Source organism: Bombina bombina, chromosome 2 (genome assembly GCF_027579735.1).
Source record: "Bombina bombina isolate aBomBom1 chromosome 2, aBomBom1.pri, whole genome shotgun sequence".
NCBI classification, from domain to species: Eukaryota; Metazoa; Chordata; class Amphibia; order Anura; family Bombinatoridae; genus Bombina; species Bombina bombina.
In genome coordinates this window covers 767,545,282-767,566,640 of record NC_069500.1, presented here as the reverse complement: position 1 = coordinate 767,566,640, position 21,359 = coordinate 767,545,282, and the positions used below count along the sequence as shown (strand labels likewise).

At 39.6% G+C, this 21,359-nt stretch overlaps 1 protein-coding gene across 2 annotated transcripts in view; it reads left to right on the top strand.

The window, feature by feature from the left end:
• Window positions 1-21,359, top strand: part of HOMER3 (homer scaffold protein 3) — a 529,180-nt gene that overhangs the window by 271,314 nt on the left and 236,507 nt on the right. For both annotated transcript variants that reach the window (XM_053702909.1, XM_053702908.1), the window contains one exon: window positions 3,900-4,021. In XM_053702909.1, the coding sequence (XP_053558884.1) occupies window positions 3,900-4,021 (122 nt within the window). The remainder of the gene's footprint in view (window positions 1-3,899; window positions 4,022-21,359) is intronic.

Genomic DNA, 21,359 nt, shown 5'->3' with positions numbered 1-21,359 from the left:
AACAAACGGAGTAGGTATCCTCATAAAGAGAGGTATCCCTTTTACCCTAATTAAAAAACATGCAGACAAATCAGGGAGGTACCTAATTTTAGTTGGCAAACTATATAACTCAATGGTCACTCTGGTGAATGTTTATGCTCCTAATATAAAGCAAGATATATTCTTTAAAAAACTTTCTAACTTACTTCTAGAGGTAGCCAGGGGAGCAGTGATAATGGGAGGGGACTTTAACTTAACCTTGAACCCTACTTTAGATAACTCCAATCACTCTTCCTCCACACCACACCGAGTGATCAACATGGTTAAATCACATTTGAGAGACCTTGCCCTACACGATGCTTGGAGAGTGACTTACCCCGACAGGATAGAATATACCTTCTATTCTAATCCCCACCACAGACACTCACGTATTGATTACTTCATGGTAGATGTCACAAATTTATCCAGGGTAACACGACTAAAGATTCTTCCGAACTCATGGTCTGACCATTCAATAGTCAGTTGTGAACTAAATTGGCCACACATACCTTGTAAACAACACTCGTGGAGACTAGATAAGAGCCTACTAGAGGACCCGGTTTATTTCCAGAAATTAGAAAAAGTAATGGGAGAATATTTTGACATCAACACGAACACAAATCCCACACTGGATATTAGATCCATATGGGAAGCACATAAATCTGTGTTAAGGGGAGAAATAATCAGTATACAGTCATACCAGGCCAAACAAGCCAGCAGAACACTAAATGACGCACTACAATTATTAGAGACATTAGAGAAGCAAAGGGAAGTGAATTCTACAGACCCTGTAATCCAACAGAAAATAGTCGACTGTAGGTCCTCGATTAACTCAATGTTGGGAAAAGAATGTAAAATTAGTGCATTTAAATTGAGACAAAAGTACTATAAGGGAGACAATAAATGCGGTCCAATCCTAGCAAGGAAATTAAAACGCAAAATAAATAGGAACTACATTCTCACCCTTCGTAATAGACAAAATAAGGAAGTATATACCTCAGACCAAATAGCAGAATCCTTTAGGGCGTATTACGAACAATTGTACAATTTGAAGGGTGAAATAGAAAATCCCACGGACCAAAATAGGTATATTCAGGAATACTTGAGTAACGTAACTTTGCCCCAACTAACAACAGATCAAAACAACACCCTGAAAGCCCGATAACTTTTAAGGAGATAAAAGACGTTATAGCCCAATTACCAGCAAACAAAGCACCAGGGCCGGATGGCTTCTCCAACGGCTATTTCAAAAAATTCAGAAACACATTGATCCCACATATGTTGACACTATTTAATGATATAACCGAGAAGTCACCCTTTTCGACACATAACCTAGAGGCATACATAACAGTGCTCCCAAAACCAGGTAAACCCCCAGATAGACCTGAGAATTTCCGACCAATTTCATTGTTGAACTCCGACCTAAAAATCTACTCAAAAATTCTTGCAAATAGATTAGGAATGATATTACCATCCCTTATTTGTGGTGATCAAGTGGGCTTTATTCAGGCACGCGAAGCAAAAGATAATACAGTCAGGGCTATACATCTCATTAATTATTTGCAAGACAAGAAAATACAAACGGCAGTGATCTCCACTGACGCGGAGAAAGCTTTCGACTGCGTCAGCTGGCTTTTTTTACGCAGGGTTCTAGGGAAATTCGGGATGTGTGAAGCATTTATTTAAAAAATCATGGCCCTATACACGCTTCCCACAGCCAAGGTCAGAGTGAATGGGATCTTCTCTGGGGCCTTTAATATCTCAAATGGGACTAGACAGGGGTGCCCACTGTCACCCTTGTTGTTCGCATGCGTAAGGCCCTGTTGTATGCTGACGATATCTTGTTTTTTTAACATCTCCCTTAGAATCGGTTCCCCAATTACTAGAAGAATTTGACAAATTTCATGTGGCATCTAATTTCCTAATTAATAAAAACAAATCAGAACTACTCCCAATACAATGTGATAAGGCCTTATTAGAACAAACACAAGATATTTGCACGTTTCGTATACAAAAAAATAGTCTAAAATATTTAGGGATCATGCTAGCACCATCCATTCAGGAGATGTTTGCGCTTAATTATAAAACCCTACAGAAGTCATTGATAGCTGACATGTCATCGTGGCGTTCCCAACATATTACATGGTTGGGCAGAATCAATTCTATAAAAATGAATGTCCTACCCCGTATTCTATACTTATTACAGACACTACCTATTCCATTACCCCTAAACTTTCTGACTCAAATGCAGAACGCCATGTTCGACTTTATCTGGGATAAAAAAAAAGCAAGGATAAACAGAAAACTAATGTGCGTTCGTATTAAAGACGGGGGGCTGGGGGTTCCCAATCTTAAAAAATACAGACAAGCAGTCTTCCTACAAAGAGTAGTAGACTGGTCCACAAATTACGAATATAAGGCTTGGGTGAGATTAGAGCACGACCTTACAGAGCAAAGACATCTAGGTACACTGTGCTGGCAGAGACGCACAACATTGTCAAATAAAATTAGTCAAAACGCACCTATCCTAGAAACTATTAAAGTATGGGACAGGATACTAGTAGAATATCCACACATATCATCCAGGGCCTCCCCACTAACTCCTCTCTTAGACAATATAGATTTTGCGCCAGGATTAGGATTAATAAAGCCGCATAACAGGTCACAAAAAACGAGAGCCATCATGATGTTACATTTAGGGAACGAACAACACCTGAGAACAAGTGAAGAACTGATCGAGGAGGGGCTCCCCATATTTCGTAATTGGTATTTCCTAAGACAGTGTCATTCATACTTATATAAACATAAAGAGAGGAACAACTTCCTACGTTCCTTAACCCCTTTTGAGGTATTGTGTAACTCAACCTCTCCCATTAAAAGAACCCTTTCCCTCACATACTCCATATTACAAGCCTCAAACAATATTCCTCATTACATTGATAGCTGGGAGAAAGAACTAGAAATAGAATTGACACACAAAGACAGACAGCAAATTTTCTCAGCAGTAACTAAGGTATCCGCCTCCAGCAAACTAATCGAACTGAACCTCAAAATAATCCAGAGGTGGTATCTTACGCCTGTTAGAATTAGCAAGTTATTTCTCTCATGTAGTGAGCTCTGTTGGAGATGCGGGGAACACCCAGGGACAATGTCACATATTTGGTGGACATGTCCTCCAATTGCAAAATTATGGGAAGAAATAGCAAAAGAGATGTCAGGGATGGTGGGAAACGCTTTGCCTCCGGACCCACGTATCTGGCTATTCAACATTATCCCAAATAAGACCCCAAAGGATAAAAGGAACCTAATTTTTATAGGTAGCAATTGCATAAAACAATGGGTGGCCAAGAACTGGAAGAGCAGGAACATACCTGGTATAGCACAGTGGCTACACACATTTAAACTAATTCTAGACCTTGAAGAATATACATATTTAGTCAACAAGAGATTAGATACTTACACCCAAATGAAGGTACTGTGGGAAGACCACGTAAAAACCAAAGACTACACACCCGTTCATTTAAGGGTGCCTTAGTGGTTAAAAACAACTTTTTACTCTAGGGAGCCATGCATTCAGATGTTAAATCAATAGGGTCTATATTTTCACACATCCAAGTATTGCAATCAAGTCATTTGAAATTAATGTTATAGTTTGTATAATTTGTATAAGTTATATTAGTTTTCATGTTTAGATATATTCATGTTAATAGCAGTACACTAAGAGCACATAAGATGTATTATGGAAAAGGCATGTACTTGTATTTCTTGGCATTGAACAAAATGTATCCTACCCTTTTCTTTTTCAATAAAACTGCTTTAAAAAAAAAAAAAAAAAAAAAAAAGTTATTAATTCAGATTGTATAATTGTAATATTTTCTTAGGTGGTGCCTTCACCAATTATCAGTACGAATGGCCCAGGTGACGAGAAGTTCTTCAGAAGCCAAAGTGCGGAGATGGAACTCAATACAGACAGGGAACGAGTCAAGAAAATGCTTTCAGAAGGGTATTGTTATGCTCTAGTAATAAAGTATACTGTTTAATAAGGAATAAATATGAAGAAATGTCACTGCCAACATGAGTACTAGAATTTGCTTAGATAATATTTATTATTTAAAGGAATATTTTCTAATATATATATGCACAAGCACAATATATATATATATATATATATATCCAAACGTATGTGTACACGCCTACAAATTATTGAATTCAGGTGTTTCAGCCACACCTATTTCTAGTAGGTGCATGCAATCCAGCACATAGCCAGGAAATATCGATAGACCAGCACTGGCAGTACTATGGGTTGTCCTGAAGAGCTCAGTGACTTTAAACAAGGCACTGCCGTAGGGTGCCCTACTAGTTCTTCCATGGTCGACTTTAAATGCTATGCGTGTGAAGGGAAAGCCTTTAGAAGCAACATCAGCCCAGCCACAAAGTGGTAGACCACTCAAACACACAGAGTGAGGCTGCTGAGTACTGAAGCATGTAGTGCAGAACAATCAGAAACCTATAATCTATTGCACCACTCACTAAAGATATCTAAACTGCTTCTGGAACTAACATCAGTACAATAACTGTGCATCGGGCACTTCATGAAATAGGTTTCCATGGCTGAGCAGCTGTACATAAACCTCACATCAATGCAAAGTGTTGGCTGGAGTGGTGTAAAGCATGCAGCCACTGGACTCTGGAGAAGTTTGGTGGAGGAGGGGTAATGGTCTTGGGCTGTTTTTCAGGGTTTGGACTAGGCCCCTTAGTTCCAAAAATGATTCTTCTTAATGCTACAGGATACAAAGACATTCTAGATAATTGGGTGCTTTCAACTTTGTGGCAACAGAGGTGTTCATGAAGATATGGTTTGACAAGGTTGGTGTAGAGGAACTTGAGTAACCTGCACAGATCCTTGACCTCAACCCCATTGAAGACCTTTGGGTTGAATTGGAAAGCTGATTGTGAGACAGACCTTCCCTTCCAGCATCAGTGCCTGACATCAGAAATGCTCTTATGGCAGAATGGGCACATTTCCACAGACACACTCCAAAATCTTGTGGAAAGCCTTCCCAGAAGAGTTGTGGTTGTGGTACCCGCAAAGTATGTGGGGGGGGGGGCAACTCTATATTAATGTCCATGGTTTTGGAATAAGATGTCTAACAAGATCATATAGGTGTGATTGTCAGGTGTCTATATACTTTTGGCCATATCGTGTCTATATACATAGAATTATAAATAATAATTTGTCTTCAGGAGAGCTAAGAGCCTTAACAAGCCTGTCCAAAATAAGGACATCATCACTCCTGTAAATAAGGGTGGTTTAATTATTGTTATTATAGAATAAGATAGCATATTATGAAGAGGCAATGAGATGATTAAATAACAACCATACCTACACTAGATTGACATATAATCCTACATGTTAATTGAATATTTGCTTAAAGAAAAAACAACAGTTTCCAACTTCAGACTTCTCCCAAAAAATAATAAAAATGCATTGGCCCCACCAGGAAGACCAATAATTTCAGTGGTGGGGATCCTTTTAGAACATCTGCAGGAATGACTAGAAAATATACTACAGCCCTTTGTACAAATAATACTGACTTATCCTAAAGATACCAAACATTTCTTACAGAAATTAGAACAATTTGAATAGTTAGACATTTTTGGTTGGCTCACAATTAATGTGACATCCGTGTTGTCATGTATCACTTACTTAAAGCATAACCGTTTCTTAGATGACTTCATTGAATATATCTTAAGTAATTACATTTCTATTGCTACATAATGTTTTTCAATTCAATAAAAATTTCTTACTCCAAAAAATGTAGGACTGCTAAGGGGGCAAAATTGTCCCCTGCAAAAGAAAACCTTAGGTTGGTATAAGGTGTTACATATTTTTGGAGAAATTAATCTATTTAGTCACAATATCATAATGTATAATTTCGATGATCCTATCTTTGTGATGGAATAATCAAGATTTCATTAGACACAGAGACAAATATTTCTCTTGTAAGGTGTATCCAGTCCACGGGTTCATCCATTACTTGTGGGAAATTCTCCTTCCCAACAGGAAGTTGCAAGAGGACACCCACAGCAGAGCTGTCTATATAGCTCCTCCCCTAACTGCCACCCCCAGTCATTCTCTTGCAACTCTCGACAAGAAAGGAAGTATCAAGAGATATGTGGTGACTTAGTGTAGTTTTACCTTCAATCAAGAGTTTGTTATTTTTAAACAGTACCGGCGTTGTACTGTTTTACTCTCAGGCAGAAATTAGAAGAAGAATTCTGCCTGGAGGTTTGATGATCTTAGCGGTTTGTAACTAAGGTCCAAGAGGGGAGAAGCATAGCAGAGGGAAACGCAATATTGAAGGGTCAATCCAGTTTAACATAACTTTACAGACAACCGATTAACCCCTTCTGAGAAAGAGGATTACAGAGGCTATTATTGGGGAAAAATGCTGTGCAGCAACACATATCTTTTTGTATGACTTTCACTTTTAATGGCATTGCATCCTGGCTGCACCACGCTGTCCTAGAGCGGGAAAAGTGTTACCTACATCCTAGTTAAAAAACCTGCACATTTTATGCCCACAAGGCCCCCCTGGTACATAACATCACGATTGCTGGTACACCTGTGTTTGCGTTGTTTCGGACTGTGCCTCCACCATTTATGAATGATCACAGCGAGACAGGTTATACCATATAAATCATCAAGTTAGGAATTTACATAACTACAGAGAGACTCTGAGCGTGCACCTCTGCCCGCCACCTTACCTACAAGGCACCCGTTTGTACTGTCTGCAGGTGACAACGACTGCAACATCTGAGTACTTTCCCATCTAACTTGTTTGCCCTGCACCCAGAAGATTTCATACCCCACTCTAATGAAAGTAGATAAATACTTCCACAAGCTGTCTCCCTCTGCCAAACCAGATATGTCTCACAGATCAAAGACCAGCGAAAAGAGACTGAAACATTTATCGGACCCCCATGCTGAGGGCCCAGCTGTACCTGACCCAATAGCGATTTCAGATTCAGTTTCACATTCTGCTCTCCTACACGAGTTAAAATCATTTTTTCTCCCTAGAATGGATTCCTTACAAGCAGGGGTAGACACGCTAATGAGCGAGGTGCGGCAGTTCTCCACACGCTTAAACGCAGCCGAAACCCGCATCTCAGATGTAGAGGACAGGCAATTTGCCTCGGATACTACAGTCAAACAATTAGTGAAGAAAACTCAACTACTCCAAGAACGCATAGATGACCTGGAGAACAGGAGTCGCCGCAATAATTTGCGGATTGTAGGAGTGCCAGAATCAATCAAAGGCAAAGACCTGCTTGAGTTTACGGCACTGAAACTCCCCAGATTACTGGGTATCCATGATGACATCCTACCCATTGATGTAGAACGTGCACACCGAATAGGTCCGGAAAAGACCTTGGAACAGATGGGAACTAAACCTAGACAGGTGATATTCAAATGCCTGAACTTCCAGGAAAAATTGAAAATTCTGAGAGCCTATAGATCGCATAAGGAACTGATATATGAGGGCTCGAAGCTACTTCTGTTTCAGGACTTCTCACTGGAGGTCTCTAGACAAAGGAAGGAATTCGCACCGCTCTGCTCCCAACTCCACGAACAGGGACGTCAAGTGGCACTCCTCTTCCCTGCAAAGCTCCGTCTACAAACACCATATGGTGTTAAATTCTTCCACTCACCACAGGCGGTGAAAAGTTACCTGGCAACAGAAAATCAGCACCCCCCAACCTGAAGATCGTCTGCCCAAATGGGAGGTCCTCTCCCTTTGACTCCCTCTTCTGCTCTTTTGGGCCATAGTAGATAAAAAATGGCTGAACTTTTTTGGTTCCTAAAGGTTTGATGGACTTCAAAGAGAGGCGGGACGTTGCCTCTTGGGTAATGTTGAAATGTGTCTTGTTTTTTTATGTTTTACATGTTTCATTTGTTTTATTACTGTTCTGTTTGTTCTTGATTTGTTTACAGTTTCTAGCAGATTATGACACTGGGTCACTAACGCATACACTCCTCCCTGGGAGTGCTGAGCTGCCTCAGAGTAATGATCAAGCTGATCCAATTAATACAGGCCATAGTAGTTACACATATCTAAATGCTTGGATAGCGTATGTTGACAGTTGTGCTGAAGCGGGCACGAGGATAGTCACAAGCACACCATGTAGACAGGACACTAATCAGGAAGACTCAAAACCCGAAAGGTACCCCAGACATTTGAATGGCAATAGAGTCAAGCTAGATTGTAATTTACGACACCACAAGCGTCTTGCCTATAGATACTTATACTGCCCTAACATAATCTTGACCTCATCCTACCCTAAAAAGATTGCTCCCCCCGCCTACACCCTTATAATTGCCATTACAGTAAACCCCTCCCTTAATCTCCTATGCCTCACAAGCAAAAAGTACATCATGGAGGTGCCCTATGCGCCTATTGTCCAAGAGGCACCATTCTTACTTCAAACAGGGACTCAGACAGGCTCAAACCCTTCAGCACAAGTATCTATTCCTCCTAGGGATAAGGGTTTGGAACAATTGCACTTGGTTAAAATTAGAACTGTTAATGCTTATGTTGGGAATATACTGTATATATGGTTCTGTTGTGTACACGCTAAACTTAATGAGTACTTATTGCATATCAAGGTCTCTGTTGAAGGCACAAAATGCACTACATGCGATGTTAGTTACATGGAAATAGGTCAAGATACTGCCTTAATCCTTCAGTGTCCTTTCCCGCCCCTCTTCCCCCCTCTCTCTCTCTCTCCCCCCCTTTTTTTTTTTTTTTCTTTTTTTTTTTTTCTTCTCCCCCCTCTATTCATCCTTTGTAATTGGGAATGTCGCATAAAATAGTGACCTGGAACGTGGGTGGAATACACTCACCCATAAAACGTAAACTGATACTCACTCACCTTAAGAAACTGGGCACAGATATAGCTTTATTACAGGAGACGCACCTAACAGACCCAGAGCACCAGAAACTACAGAGAGATTGGGTGGGACAGGTAGTCTTTCTATCTCATACAAGTGCCAGTCGGGGTTTAATTATTATGTTCGGGAAAAGGTTAACAACTAGGATAGACAACACCTACTTAGACAAAGACGGACGGTTCATGATAGTGCAAGCTACGGTAGATTCTGTGAAATATGTGTTCTGTAACTTATATGCCTCCAACCATAGAACTACTGGTTTCTGGTCAGAATTAACCCGGCAACTAGCTCCCCACATAGGCTCAAGTTTAATAATTGGTGGGGATTTCAATATCTCACCCACACACATTCTGGATAGACTTTGGCTGGCACCTCACCATATCAGGGACCCTAAGGTAAATTACAAAGCCAGATTTGAAACTAAAATCTTTAACATGCTGGAGGCGGACCTGGGGGTCTGTGACATCTGGAGGCTGATGAATCCAGAGGGGAAGGACTATACTTGTCTGACCAAGGCTAAACATACCCTCTCCAGAATTGATTTATTCATGATTGTTGGGGAATTGACCACACTGGTACACCACTGTAAGATACACAATATTCTGATTTCAGATCATGCTCCAGTGGAATTGTCACTTGGGACCCGAAGACGGCACACTAACAGAAACATTCTTAGATTTCCAACCTATCTGACCACCTCAGAGGCATTTACCAAATATTTACAACACACTTGGACGGACTTTCTCACTGATAACGCAGTGCACACTGACAACACCCAACTCCTGTGGGAGACGGCCAAGACAGTGTTTGCTGGAGCTATAATTTCATATGTCTCTAAGTTAAGACACAAAACACAATATAAATTAAAGAGCTTACAAAAACAACTGGGCCTAACATACCAAACATATCTACAAGCTAACACGAAAATAACCTATGAGACATACTTAACAGCAAAAGCGGACCTTGAGGCTTTTATGAAACAACAGGCGACTGCTGGACTCTTAAAGACAGCAGGAAAATTCTATAGATTCGGTGGGAAGGCAGGCAGGATGCTGGCTACCTTGTCGAAACCCCAGACAGCAAGAGCCAACATAACAGCAATCAGAGCGCAAGGCCTAACATACACTAAACCAGAGGACATAGCGCAGTGCTTCGCGCAGTACTATGCAAAACTCTATACCCAACAGGACACGGCTCCAGAGGGAGCCCAGACGCAATTCTGGCGTTCGCTGCAGCCGCCCCAACTAACACAGACCCAAATTGATAGCTTAAACGCCCCAGTGACACTCGAGGAACTTACCTTCACCCTGGGATCCTTGCCAGTAGGCAAGGCACCAGGGCCAGACGGTCTACCGGCTGAATTTTACAAGTCACTACAGGCCCAGATTACGCTTACCCTGACCAGATTGTACAATATCTTCTTTCAGACGGACACCCTCCCCTCTAACAACTTCACTTCAGCGCACATCACGCTGATTCCCAAGCCGGGCAAGGACCGCTCAAAGCCTGAATCTTACAGACCAATATCTCTGTTAAATACAGATTACAAATTGTTCATGAAGATTCTTGCTAACAGATTGAAGGTGATTCTCCCTGACCTAGTCCATCCGGATCAAACGGGCTTCGTCTTCAAACGTTCATCGGTGGTGAATCTTCGCAGGGTCATGCAGGCGATAGAATATTATTGGGCACAGGGGCAGGAAAAAGATAGGAAAGACACGCCGGAGGCCTTCCTGCTATCCTTGGATGCAGAGAAGGCCTTCGACCGGGTAGAATGGCCACATCTCCTAGATACTATGCGGAGGTTTGGTTTTACGGGTTCGTTCTTGGAGGTTATGGGTAAAATGTACCACCATCCGGTGGCACGGGTCATCGCAAACGGCCTCTTTTCCTCGGATTTTCAGCTACATAGGGGCACCAGACAGGGTTGTCCCCTTTCACCGCTGCTGTTCAACCTAGCACTGGAACCCCTCGCGATGAAACTTCGGCAACTCTTCCCAGGGATCACGATAAGAGGGATCCCCTTGCACCTGGCGTTATACGCCGATGACATGCTACTGTTTGTCGACACACCAGCCGTCCATATACCACACATACTACACATGATTTCGAACTTCGGTACCTTCTCGGGATACCAAATAAACACCTCAAAGTCAGAGATACTATGGCTACATAGACATACGTCCTCTACCCATAGCTATCCATTCGTAGAGGTCTCGGAGGGGCTAACCTACCTTGGCATTAAGCTCCATAGAGATCCCTAAAGGATGTGTGATCTTAACATATCACGTAAATGTTCAGAGTTGGCTTCCCAGCTAACGAATTGGGCTAACCTCCCTCTAGGCCTCTCGGGTCGTATTGGCTTGATCAAGATGACAATACTACCCAAAATCTTATACCCACTGCTTATGCTACCGTTTTTGCTGTCCAGACGGGACCTGAGGACACTCTCGCGTGCCATGTCGAGATTCATCTGGAAGGGAGGTAGGCCCAGAATAGCAGCGAACAAGCTACACCTCCCATACCTGGGGGGAGGCTTAGGATTGCCAAATCTCAAGTTGTACAACTGGGCAGCATTAGCCAGATTGGTCACCGATTGGCAGATGAATACGAAACATTTTACTGACATAGCGCTTGAAGAAGCGATTGTTGCCCCACTAGCGCCGGCTTATCTCCCCTATGCGAGAATGTAATCTCTTCCCCCTAGAGTTGCTAACAGTGCCCTATACCGTGACCCACTGAAGGCGTGGCAGCTGATTCACAAATTTCTAAAAATCAACATCCCCTCCCCAAGGTATATCCCTATCCGCGGGAATGCAGACTTCCCAGCAGGTGATGAACATGCACCATTCCGCGTATGGGAAACCCGGGGCATTAGGACAGTGGGAGACATCCTGGACCCATTGCTACACACGATACGCTCCTTCCAGGAGCTAAAGGCGAAATACCAGCTTCCAAATCAGCATTTTTATGCTTACCTTCAGCTGCGGCACTATGTGATGTCTTTACAAGCATCCCATGACAGCTTCTGGAACAAATCACCCTTCGCTATCGCTCAGACACTATTCCTAGTAGGTCGGTTCTCCCTCACACATTTTTACACACAACTAATAAAACATACTGAGGCCACCATACAGACCAACATGCTAGCTAGACTAGCTACAGACATCCATACTGAAATATCGGTACAAGATTTGAAAGACAGTCTAGACAGCACAAAACAAGCCACTCTTGCAATAACCTATAGAGAGGCGCAAACTAGACTATTACACAAGGACTATATTACTCCTAATAGATTAGTAAAATGGAACAACGCATGCCCCAACCAATGTATTAAATGCAGCAGTCCAGCCCCCTCTTTTCTGCACTACTTCTATACCTGCCCAGCTATCAGACGTTTCTGGGGACATTTTCAATACTGGGCAAAAATCACCCTTGGGGTTGAAATAGAACTCACTACGGCCGAAATATATCTCTTCAAATGGGGAGATACACATCAACGACACCACAAGATCCTTACGATGTGCACCATACTGGCAAGGCACTGTATTCTGACAAGATGGCTTTCGAAACATCCCCCAACAATAGCACAATTTAAACACTTATTGATCAAACAACTTTACATAGAACAGTATGACGTAAGATTAGACGTGACCAGACGACTAAGGCCCTTCTGGAAAAAGTGGTGCCCTCTTATTAATACGTTCCACACAGACCTGAAACAGCAGATTTTGAGACCCTTTCTCCAGTCGGAGATGATGCTTCAGCTTTCTCTTAACTCTAACTCCGGTGAAACTGAAGGGGAGACCCTTAAAATCACCAATTACCCGACTGAGGAAATGCTTTTCTAGATTTCGACTTTTTTTTTTTTTCTTTTTTTCTTTTTCTCTCTCTTCCCCCTTTCCTCCCCACCTTTCCTTCCTATCTTGAACCCCACCCCTTTGTCACAATGTTAGTATATTATAGTTACTGTTATTGTTAATTGTTATGTTATTAAAATACTTTGAAAAATGGAGACAGATGTGACACACAAAGTTTACTGAACGGTTTTTGCTGCATCAAAATGCTACAGATTAAAGCATATAAAGACAATACCTAACCTCCCTCTCTCATGGACTGCTCTGCGCACCTGGCTCTAACAAGCCATCTGCAGAAATGTAAATGTAATCATTATGTACGCAAAATACTGATGCAAACTCTATAATATCTATTGTAATGTCTGATTTTCTGTTGTGTCACATTTGTTTCCGGTAATAAAAAAGAATTAAAAAAAAAAAAAATCTAGATTATTCCATCACAAAGCTAGTATAATCAGAATTTTATTTTATTACAACACTAGAGACTTCATATTTTGCTAGTTTAAAGCAAACTAACATGATAAATTAAGAGAGGTGTGTTGAATTGGTTTAAAAGCTTCCTATAGTCTAATAGAATGAGCTATTAATGAAAGATCTATACCAGCTTCAGAGATTACCCATTTAACCCAATAGTAGTAAAAGAAAACAGGTGCATGATGGGGAACAAAGGATGACAAGAGTCGATTAGTAGATGCATCTCTGAAGTGTAAAGTTCTAGTTTCATTTTCTTTTAAACAAAAAAATTACACAAAAGGAAGGTTCAGAAGGTAGGTAAGGATAGAATATAGAAGACGATAAGGTCTTAGTTCTACGAGATAGCAAAAAGGTGACACCTTCAGGAGAGAAACATTTAAAAATATAATCTAACGCCCAAACATCAGAAACTCAGAAATAAATGAGACACAGAAGAGTAGATAATTTAGAGGGCCAGGACTTAAAAATAGAAAATATTAATTTGACATTTCAAGAGAAATTATGTGTTAGAGCTGGGGGTCTTTTTAATTTGGTATCTTGGTAGAGTCGACAAACCAAAGGGTGTTTATCTCTCACCCTCATTACTGTCATTATATAGCAGGGTTATAATATAATTTATTTAATAATTATTCTTTAAAATAACCTCCAATTAAAATGCATATTCAAAACAATAAAAATCAATATTTATTCCTATATTCTTTAGATTATTTAAAATTTATGAACACATTTAATTATATTTATAGAAACCAGATTATGAATCAAATGACACACACTTATGCTGTTACAATATTCTATACAAAGATCATAAAAAAATATACCTTTACAATTTACCTTATTCACAATGAATCACATTAAAATACCCCAATAAAATACCAGAGTATGGGCCATTAACTTACAATGCTTAGTTAGACAATATAACAAAATTCTTTAACATCCAATTGATATGCCAATTTATCTGAACTGAAATAACCTCTTATTTAACTATAATTAAGGGAAATTCTAAAATATATAGTTGAAAATATAAATTACTTAGCACTAAATATGACTAGTTTTAAACTGCACAGGACTATGAACACAAGCTTAAAATACAAAGTATGCTCTTTAAATTTACCAGCTGTAATCAAACTATAGCATTGGAATGCCTTTGATTTAAATATTATATATTTAACAGTTTCTTATACTTTATTAGTTCAACCAATTGAGTGTCTCAGCTTTCTCATATAAGTCCAATTTCACCTCAGAAATTAAAAGAGGTATTTTTGCAAGGTGGATGAAAATTATGCCCAATTTGCTTTATAGAAACTGGATTCCAAGGCAACAGTTTGTCACTCAAAAAATCAGCAGCCAATACCTCTTTCTTTCCTCTTGCATGAGGCTATATTACGTGATATACCCCACCCCTTTATATTCTAATCATTGGTGAAATTGGGATGCGCTTTTACTGAATCTTGTCTTTCCATTGGCCCTCGGATGCTTGTCCCTCATTGGCCCTTGGAGCTGAAACACCTGATTGGCTTGCTGGGAACATATGGCTATTCAATACTACAATCTCCCTTGGCTGCAATTCCTGCATAAACTACTAGATGGCAGCAGACAACCAGAAATGCAGTTATTTTTAAAATGTACATTTAGTGTATTCACTATTTCTTGCCTCAGCAAACAATTATGTCCAATTTGTATAGGATCACTTAATATTATTTAATCTGGGCATTTCATCAAACATGATACACTTCCCACAATACAAAGTAATTTTTATACATTTAAAATATATGGGTATTTAAAATGATTTTAATACTTTTAGCATGGATCTAATTACTATCTCAGTTATCATCTTAATATCACATACATACCTTCAGATCAGCAATCAGATTTATATTGGACTACTTTCCCATATCAATATAAATATTTCATATCTGTATATCTCTTGCTGAGTGTATATAACATATGATGTTATTTATATTTTTCATTTAGCAAACATTCACATTTAATATTATACAAACAGACAATTTCATATCCATTTATTCGTACCTATTATTTAATAGCCTGAGACAAATATTTAATGTTTGAAAATGATATATATTTGTCCAAACTTCAAATCCTTAAGACTTCTATGTTAATACAAAAGTCATGTATGTTGAAGCTACTTTCAGTTTGTCTTTAGGGTCTTATCGATAATAGTTAGAGTTAACATGCATACCTACGTTCATTACCCTAACTCTTCCTAAACAACATACATTATAGTTAGAAATGTGCCCTCTCTGTATATTCTTGATCATACCTTATGAATAATATTTAAATTCTAGCAAGTAAACCAATAAACTTTTTTCAAAAAATAAAACTAATAAAACTAATAGAACTAATCCATGTGGTCGTTTCTCATTTTACAACATCTTATGAACAGCTTCTTCTGGGTTTCTACATAAGTACCATGAATCACGTGTCCGTCCAACTGTCAGGTGAGACTATGCCCACCTAACTAAATCCTACCTCATCTGTTCCTTGTGGTGCTATTCAGGATCCAATAATACCAAATCTTCTGGAACTGATCTGTGGTGCCCTGAATCCTTGATGCTCCCTCTGATAAAATATAAACATCTTGAATCTTATCCCTTACTTCCTGCCATGAAGGAGCTCCATCTTTCCAATGCCGAGCTATACAAACCCTAGTTATTGTACATATAATTTTAATAAATGTATTAATTGGTGGTATAAACTTTGGGAATCCCTGATTCAGAAGTGCCTGGATCATAGTTAAGGTTATGTTCTCTATGAGTAGTTGGCCCAGTAAGTCATTTAACCTATTCCACATAGGTCTGATTATCCTACAATCCCACTACATATGCCTAAATGAGCCCCTCTCTCCACAGATGTTTGTTTATTTAAAGGGGTCATTACCTGATAACCTTTTATTACATAGAGGGAAGGTCAGGAAATCAAACTTTAAACAGAGCCATATAATTAACATCTCTTATAATTTGGGACCAATGTCTATTTATTTTGTTCTACAAGTCTGTAGAGCAAAAGGGAGTGGTTGATATCACCCATTCCAGTGTTTGTTTGCAATGCAGCTAAATCAATTCATAGTAGATATTAGCTAAATGAAATATTAGATTCTATGATACATCCGTAGTTTATTTAAGGTTACATCACAGATACCCTGACATAATTCCCCCTTCCAATGTTAAATAGATGTAGGACACATGTATTTGAATTGGCTTAAAGTCAGTGGTATTTGGTGAGTGTTTTGGCCGCATGCATCATAGACAGTCTTCTATGAAGAGAGTCCGTTATTTTTCGATCCTTATATTTATGCTTGTTAGCTGGTCCTCTTTAACTACAATATTTCTTTAGTGCATTTGGGGATGACACTTCATTCACCCTCTATGACTTGTAGTTGGGATCTAGGATGGCACGCTCGCAACTGATTAATATGGACCCATTTATCCATAAAAGTATCATTTTTAGGTATCCTAATTTTATAGGCAACTGGAGATATTTTGTCAGTAACGACAAAAGAACCCTTCCATAATGGAAAAAATGTCTTCTCCTTAACCTGATCTCTTCCAAAATTCTAAAGATAAACTTTATCATTTATTTCATATTCCTTTTTGGACGTTTTGAGATCATAATAGGTTTTAGTGGCAGTTGCGGACTTTTCTATGTTCCTTTGAGCAAATGCAAAGGCATATTGCAGGTGCTTTCTTAGGTTCTCCACATATTGATGCGTATTGGCAGCATTTATCAAGTTCTGGTCCAATGCACGGTACAGTAGATGCTGAGGAAGAACCATTCTTCTACCAGTCATCAACTAAAAAGGTGACATCTTAGTAGCACTACTTGGGGTTGCTCTTATTGCCATTAGGACTAGAGGTAATTTTACATCCCAGTCTTTACCCGTTTCATTTACAAACTTTTTGAGGATTTTCACAATGGACTGGTTGTAACGCTCTACACCACCACTAGAGGCAGCTCTATATGCAATATGGAGCTTTATTTAACCCCTAGTATTTTACACATTTAGGTAATCACTTTGCTAGTGAAGTGGGTTCCCCGATTGGATTTGATTCTCTGGCGTAAACCAAATCTGAAAAACACGTGGTTGATGAGCAATGCTGCGCATGTTTCAGCATTATTGTTAGGTGCACTAATGCACTCTACCCATTTAGTGAACGGGCATGTTACTGTTAACATGTATTTGTTACCTCTAGATGACCTAGTTACTGGACCAATAAAATCAATTTGTATATCTGACCATGGCATTACCATTCCCCTTTTCTGCAATGGCTCTCTATGCGTGGGTGCCATGGGTTGGAACTGTGGACAGATTAGCTAACCTTGACAGTAGGTTTGAACATCCTTCAACATATGTGGCCAAAAGGCGTAATCACGCAATATCTCATTTGTGAGTTTGGCACCACGGTGGCCAGATGTGGGAGAATCATGGGCATGTTGAAGCATGAGACCTCTGAACTTTGTAGGTACCACTCATTGTTGGATGCCAGTTTTGGAGGTTTTAACTAACAAACCATCCTGTAACTTGAATTGTTATTTGGATTTTATTATGATTCTACGATCTTCCTTGCCTTTGCTGTCCTCTTTTGAGATGGGGTTGCTTTCAGGATCTTCTATGTGTTTATAGAAGATGCCTACAATGGGGTCTTCTTTTTTACTAGTGATCAGGTCCTCACTAGGAGAATCCTGACTCCATTGTATCAGGTTAGGCTCCCTCTGTTGTTTAGCCTGGTTTCTGGTAATGGCTTCTACCTATATTGCACCCATTAAGTGGTCAATATTGAGGAGCTCTCCATTAATGGCTCCTTGTTTGGCTAATGAATCCGCAAGATCATTGCCTTCCTTATCAGGACCTAGAACCCTGGAATGACCCTTGGTCTTCTTCCAGTGTATGGTTAACCCTTTGGACATTAGCAGATTATCAATCTTGCAAAACAACTTGCCATGTTTGACTGGTTTGTTGTTAGTTTTCTGCATGCCATTTCTTTTCCAAGTTGGCAGGTATTCAACAAAACTGTCACGCACGTAATTTGAGTCAGTAATGATCACAAATTCATGAATACCGTATTCAACAGCCATCTCAATGGTTTTTAGAACAGCAGTTAATTCTGCAACTTGACTGGATCTTGGTCCAATGTTGAAACCAACAGAAATGTTTTGGAATCCATTTGCCAAAGTTATACCAATGCCGGCGACCAATCTGCGCTCATTTTCAATAGTGGCATGGTAAGAACAACAATCAACATATACCCAAGGTAATGTTTGACACTGGTCCTCATTGTATATGTTATACGGGGAAAGCAGTTGTTCCTCCAGGAAATCATCTTCTAATAACGCTTCCCCATGATCCTTAGCAGTACAGTTGTGGAGCTCAGCAAGCCCCTGTGCGACTGGATTCTTTTTGTTTTGCTTATAGCAAATTTCTAAAGGCCAGCCTTGTAAGGAGTCCAAGCTGTTATGCGGCTATTAGACAAATTCCCGTCTCTTATTCTCTCACTTTGCATATATAGCAAAGGCTGGTTGGCTGTTTCTACAGTAATGTTCTCGCCCTGTATATAGCTGCGGAAATTTTGTAGAGCCCATACAGTAGATAAGAGGGCTTTTTCGCAATCGCTAAATTTTATTTCTACTGGGGATAAGCAATGACTTTGCTTAAATTATCATGCTTTTGGTATAAAACAGCACTCATGCTTATATCTGTGTAACCTGTTTCTAAGTAGAAAGGTTTACCACCTTCAAGGTACGCTAAGCAAGTTGCTTGAGTGAGTTTTCTCTTCAGCTCCTTGATGGCTGTCTCTTGAGTCTAACTCCAGTGCCATTCCATATCCTTCTTTAGAAGAAGTAGTAGTGGTTTAGCTAATTCTGCATAATTATCAATAAATTTGTGAGAATAATTTGTCATACCTAGGAATGATCTCAATTCCTTTAAGTTATTTGGGTTCTTAGAATTTATTATAGCTTCCACCTTTTTCTTCTGAGGATTTAACCCTTCAAAAGTAACTTCATGTCCCAGGAAGTTTACACGAGTGCGGCACCATTGAGCTTTTTGTAGGGATAATTTGACACCTGCCCTTTTAAGTTGGTTGAGGACGTGTTTAAGTTCTGTGATGTGTTTTTCAATGTCTGTGCTTTTGATTAAAACATCATCAACATAAGATAAGGTCCCCCTTTCCAGTGCATCAGGCATAGCCTTATGCACGAATACAGCAAATTCATGTCCTGAATTTATGTATCCAAATGGGAGCCTTTGGAATGCATACTGGACCTTTTGGAATGAGAAGGCAAGCTTAAACTGGTCCTCTTCATGTACCTTTATGGTCCAATATCCCTGTGAACAATCAATGGTAGGTAATATTTTGGATCCCTGCATCTGCGCTAGGCACTGGTCAATATATGGCACAGGCCAGCCAGACATCTACACTCGTTTATTTAGCTGTCTTAAGTCAGCACACAAACGCCATTGTCCATTGGTCTTAAGAACACCTAGAATAGGATTGTTGTAAGAGCTATGCACCTGTCTGATAAAACTTCTTTCTTCCAAGTTCCTTATGATTTCTGCAAGAGAATCATATGAGGCTAAAGGAAGTCTGTATTGTTTAACAAAGACATGTGGTGCATTGGGATCTGTTTGGATTCTTGCAATGTGCAAGCCTGTAGTACCACAGTCATAAGAATCCCTAGCAAAAATATCCTTATACTCCATCATGAGTTCTCGTAGCTGTTGGAGTTCATCATCACTGGAACAGCCATTAGCTAAGGAAATTTGCTCTTTGACTATTTGCTGAAATCCTGGAAAGATTTCAGGCTGTCCTATTTCATAGGCTTCTTCCAACCTAGAGGTGAGATCCCCTTAATTATAATTTACATTGCCCCCATGACTCTGGGTATTGGGGTATTCTTTATCTTTGATCAGCTGATCAAATACTAGAGAGGCTTCTTCAATTTTACAGGTGCCTTCCTCTGAGCTGAAGTGATAAATATACTGAATTGTAAATAGGCCCTCTGGCATAGATGCAAAGGATTGTTCTATTAATTGTTCTTCAGTTATGTATCATTCAGGTATTAGCCCAATTACATTATTCTGGAATCCAAAAGTGTAATAACTTGATTTCAGCGCATATCCTATGGTTGTGCCCTTGGAAAAAAGGTTATATCCTGTGGGGTCATGTTATGCACAATAACATGTATTGGAAGAGTTCCAATATTTACCAAAGGAGTATGGGTCATTGTTATACCCAGATTTTGCATTCTATGGGAGAGGCAAATTAGTGTTTCAGAAGTTTTTTTAATCTCTGACCTCTTTTTACCTGTAAGGATAAGAGGAATTTATCAGCCCCAGCAGGGATTACAACATCATTAGACACCTGCATATTCACAGCATATGGCAACTGCTGGTTTGATTTGAGGGTTGCATTTTCATCCTGAAATACTTCAGGGTCCACCTTTAACCGGCTCCAGAGGCAAGAGTTAATCAAATCTATTTGTATGGCATATATATGTAAAAGATCATTGCCAACGTATATTTGATTATGGGGATTATATAAAACTAAAAACATGTGCTTTGCTAATTTATTTATTACCTATGGATATAGATAATAAACACTTAGCTGTGATGTTATAGCTTTCACATTAGTCATCCAAGTCTTGGACCAGGAGATCTTGGGGAGAAAGATATTTAATCACTTTCAGCTATCTGCGCTAATAAGCTTTCGCTTATATAGCTAGCTTCCTGTTTTAAGTTTAATTTAGCATACTTGGTTTTACCATGGTCATGCACTTGCATAGGGATAAATAGATCATCCTTAACTTTAGGGGATTTAGGGTCCCCCTTGTGGAGGTATATGGTTAATACATCGCCATCTAAGGAAATATTTGATATCTTTCCAGGCGAAATTTTAAAAGTATTACTATCAGAGCCACTTAAAGGAGTCTAAACATTTATTTGTAGGATAGTGATTTCAGGTATAGAGTCATTACTGAAATGAATCTCCACAGCATATGGTTTCTCTTCCACCACGTGACAGTTATGTCGGGTGTGAGATATA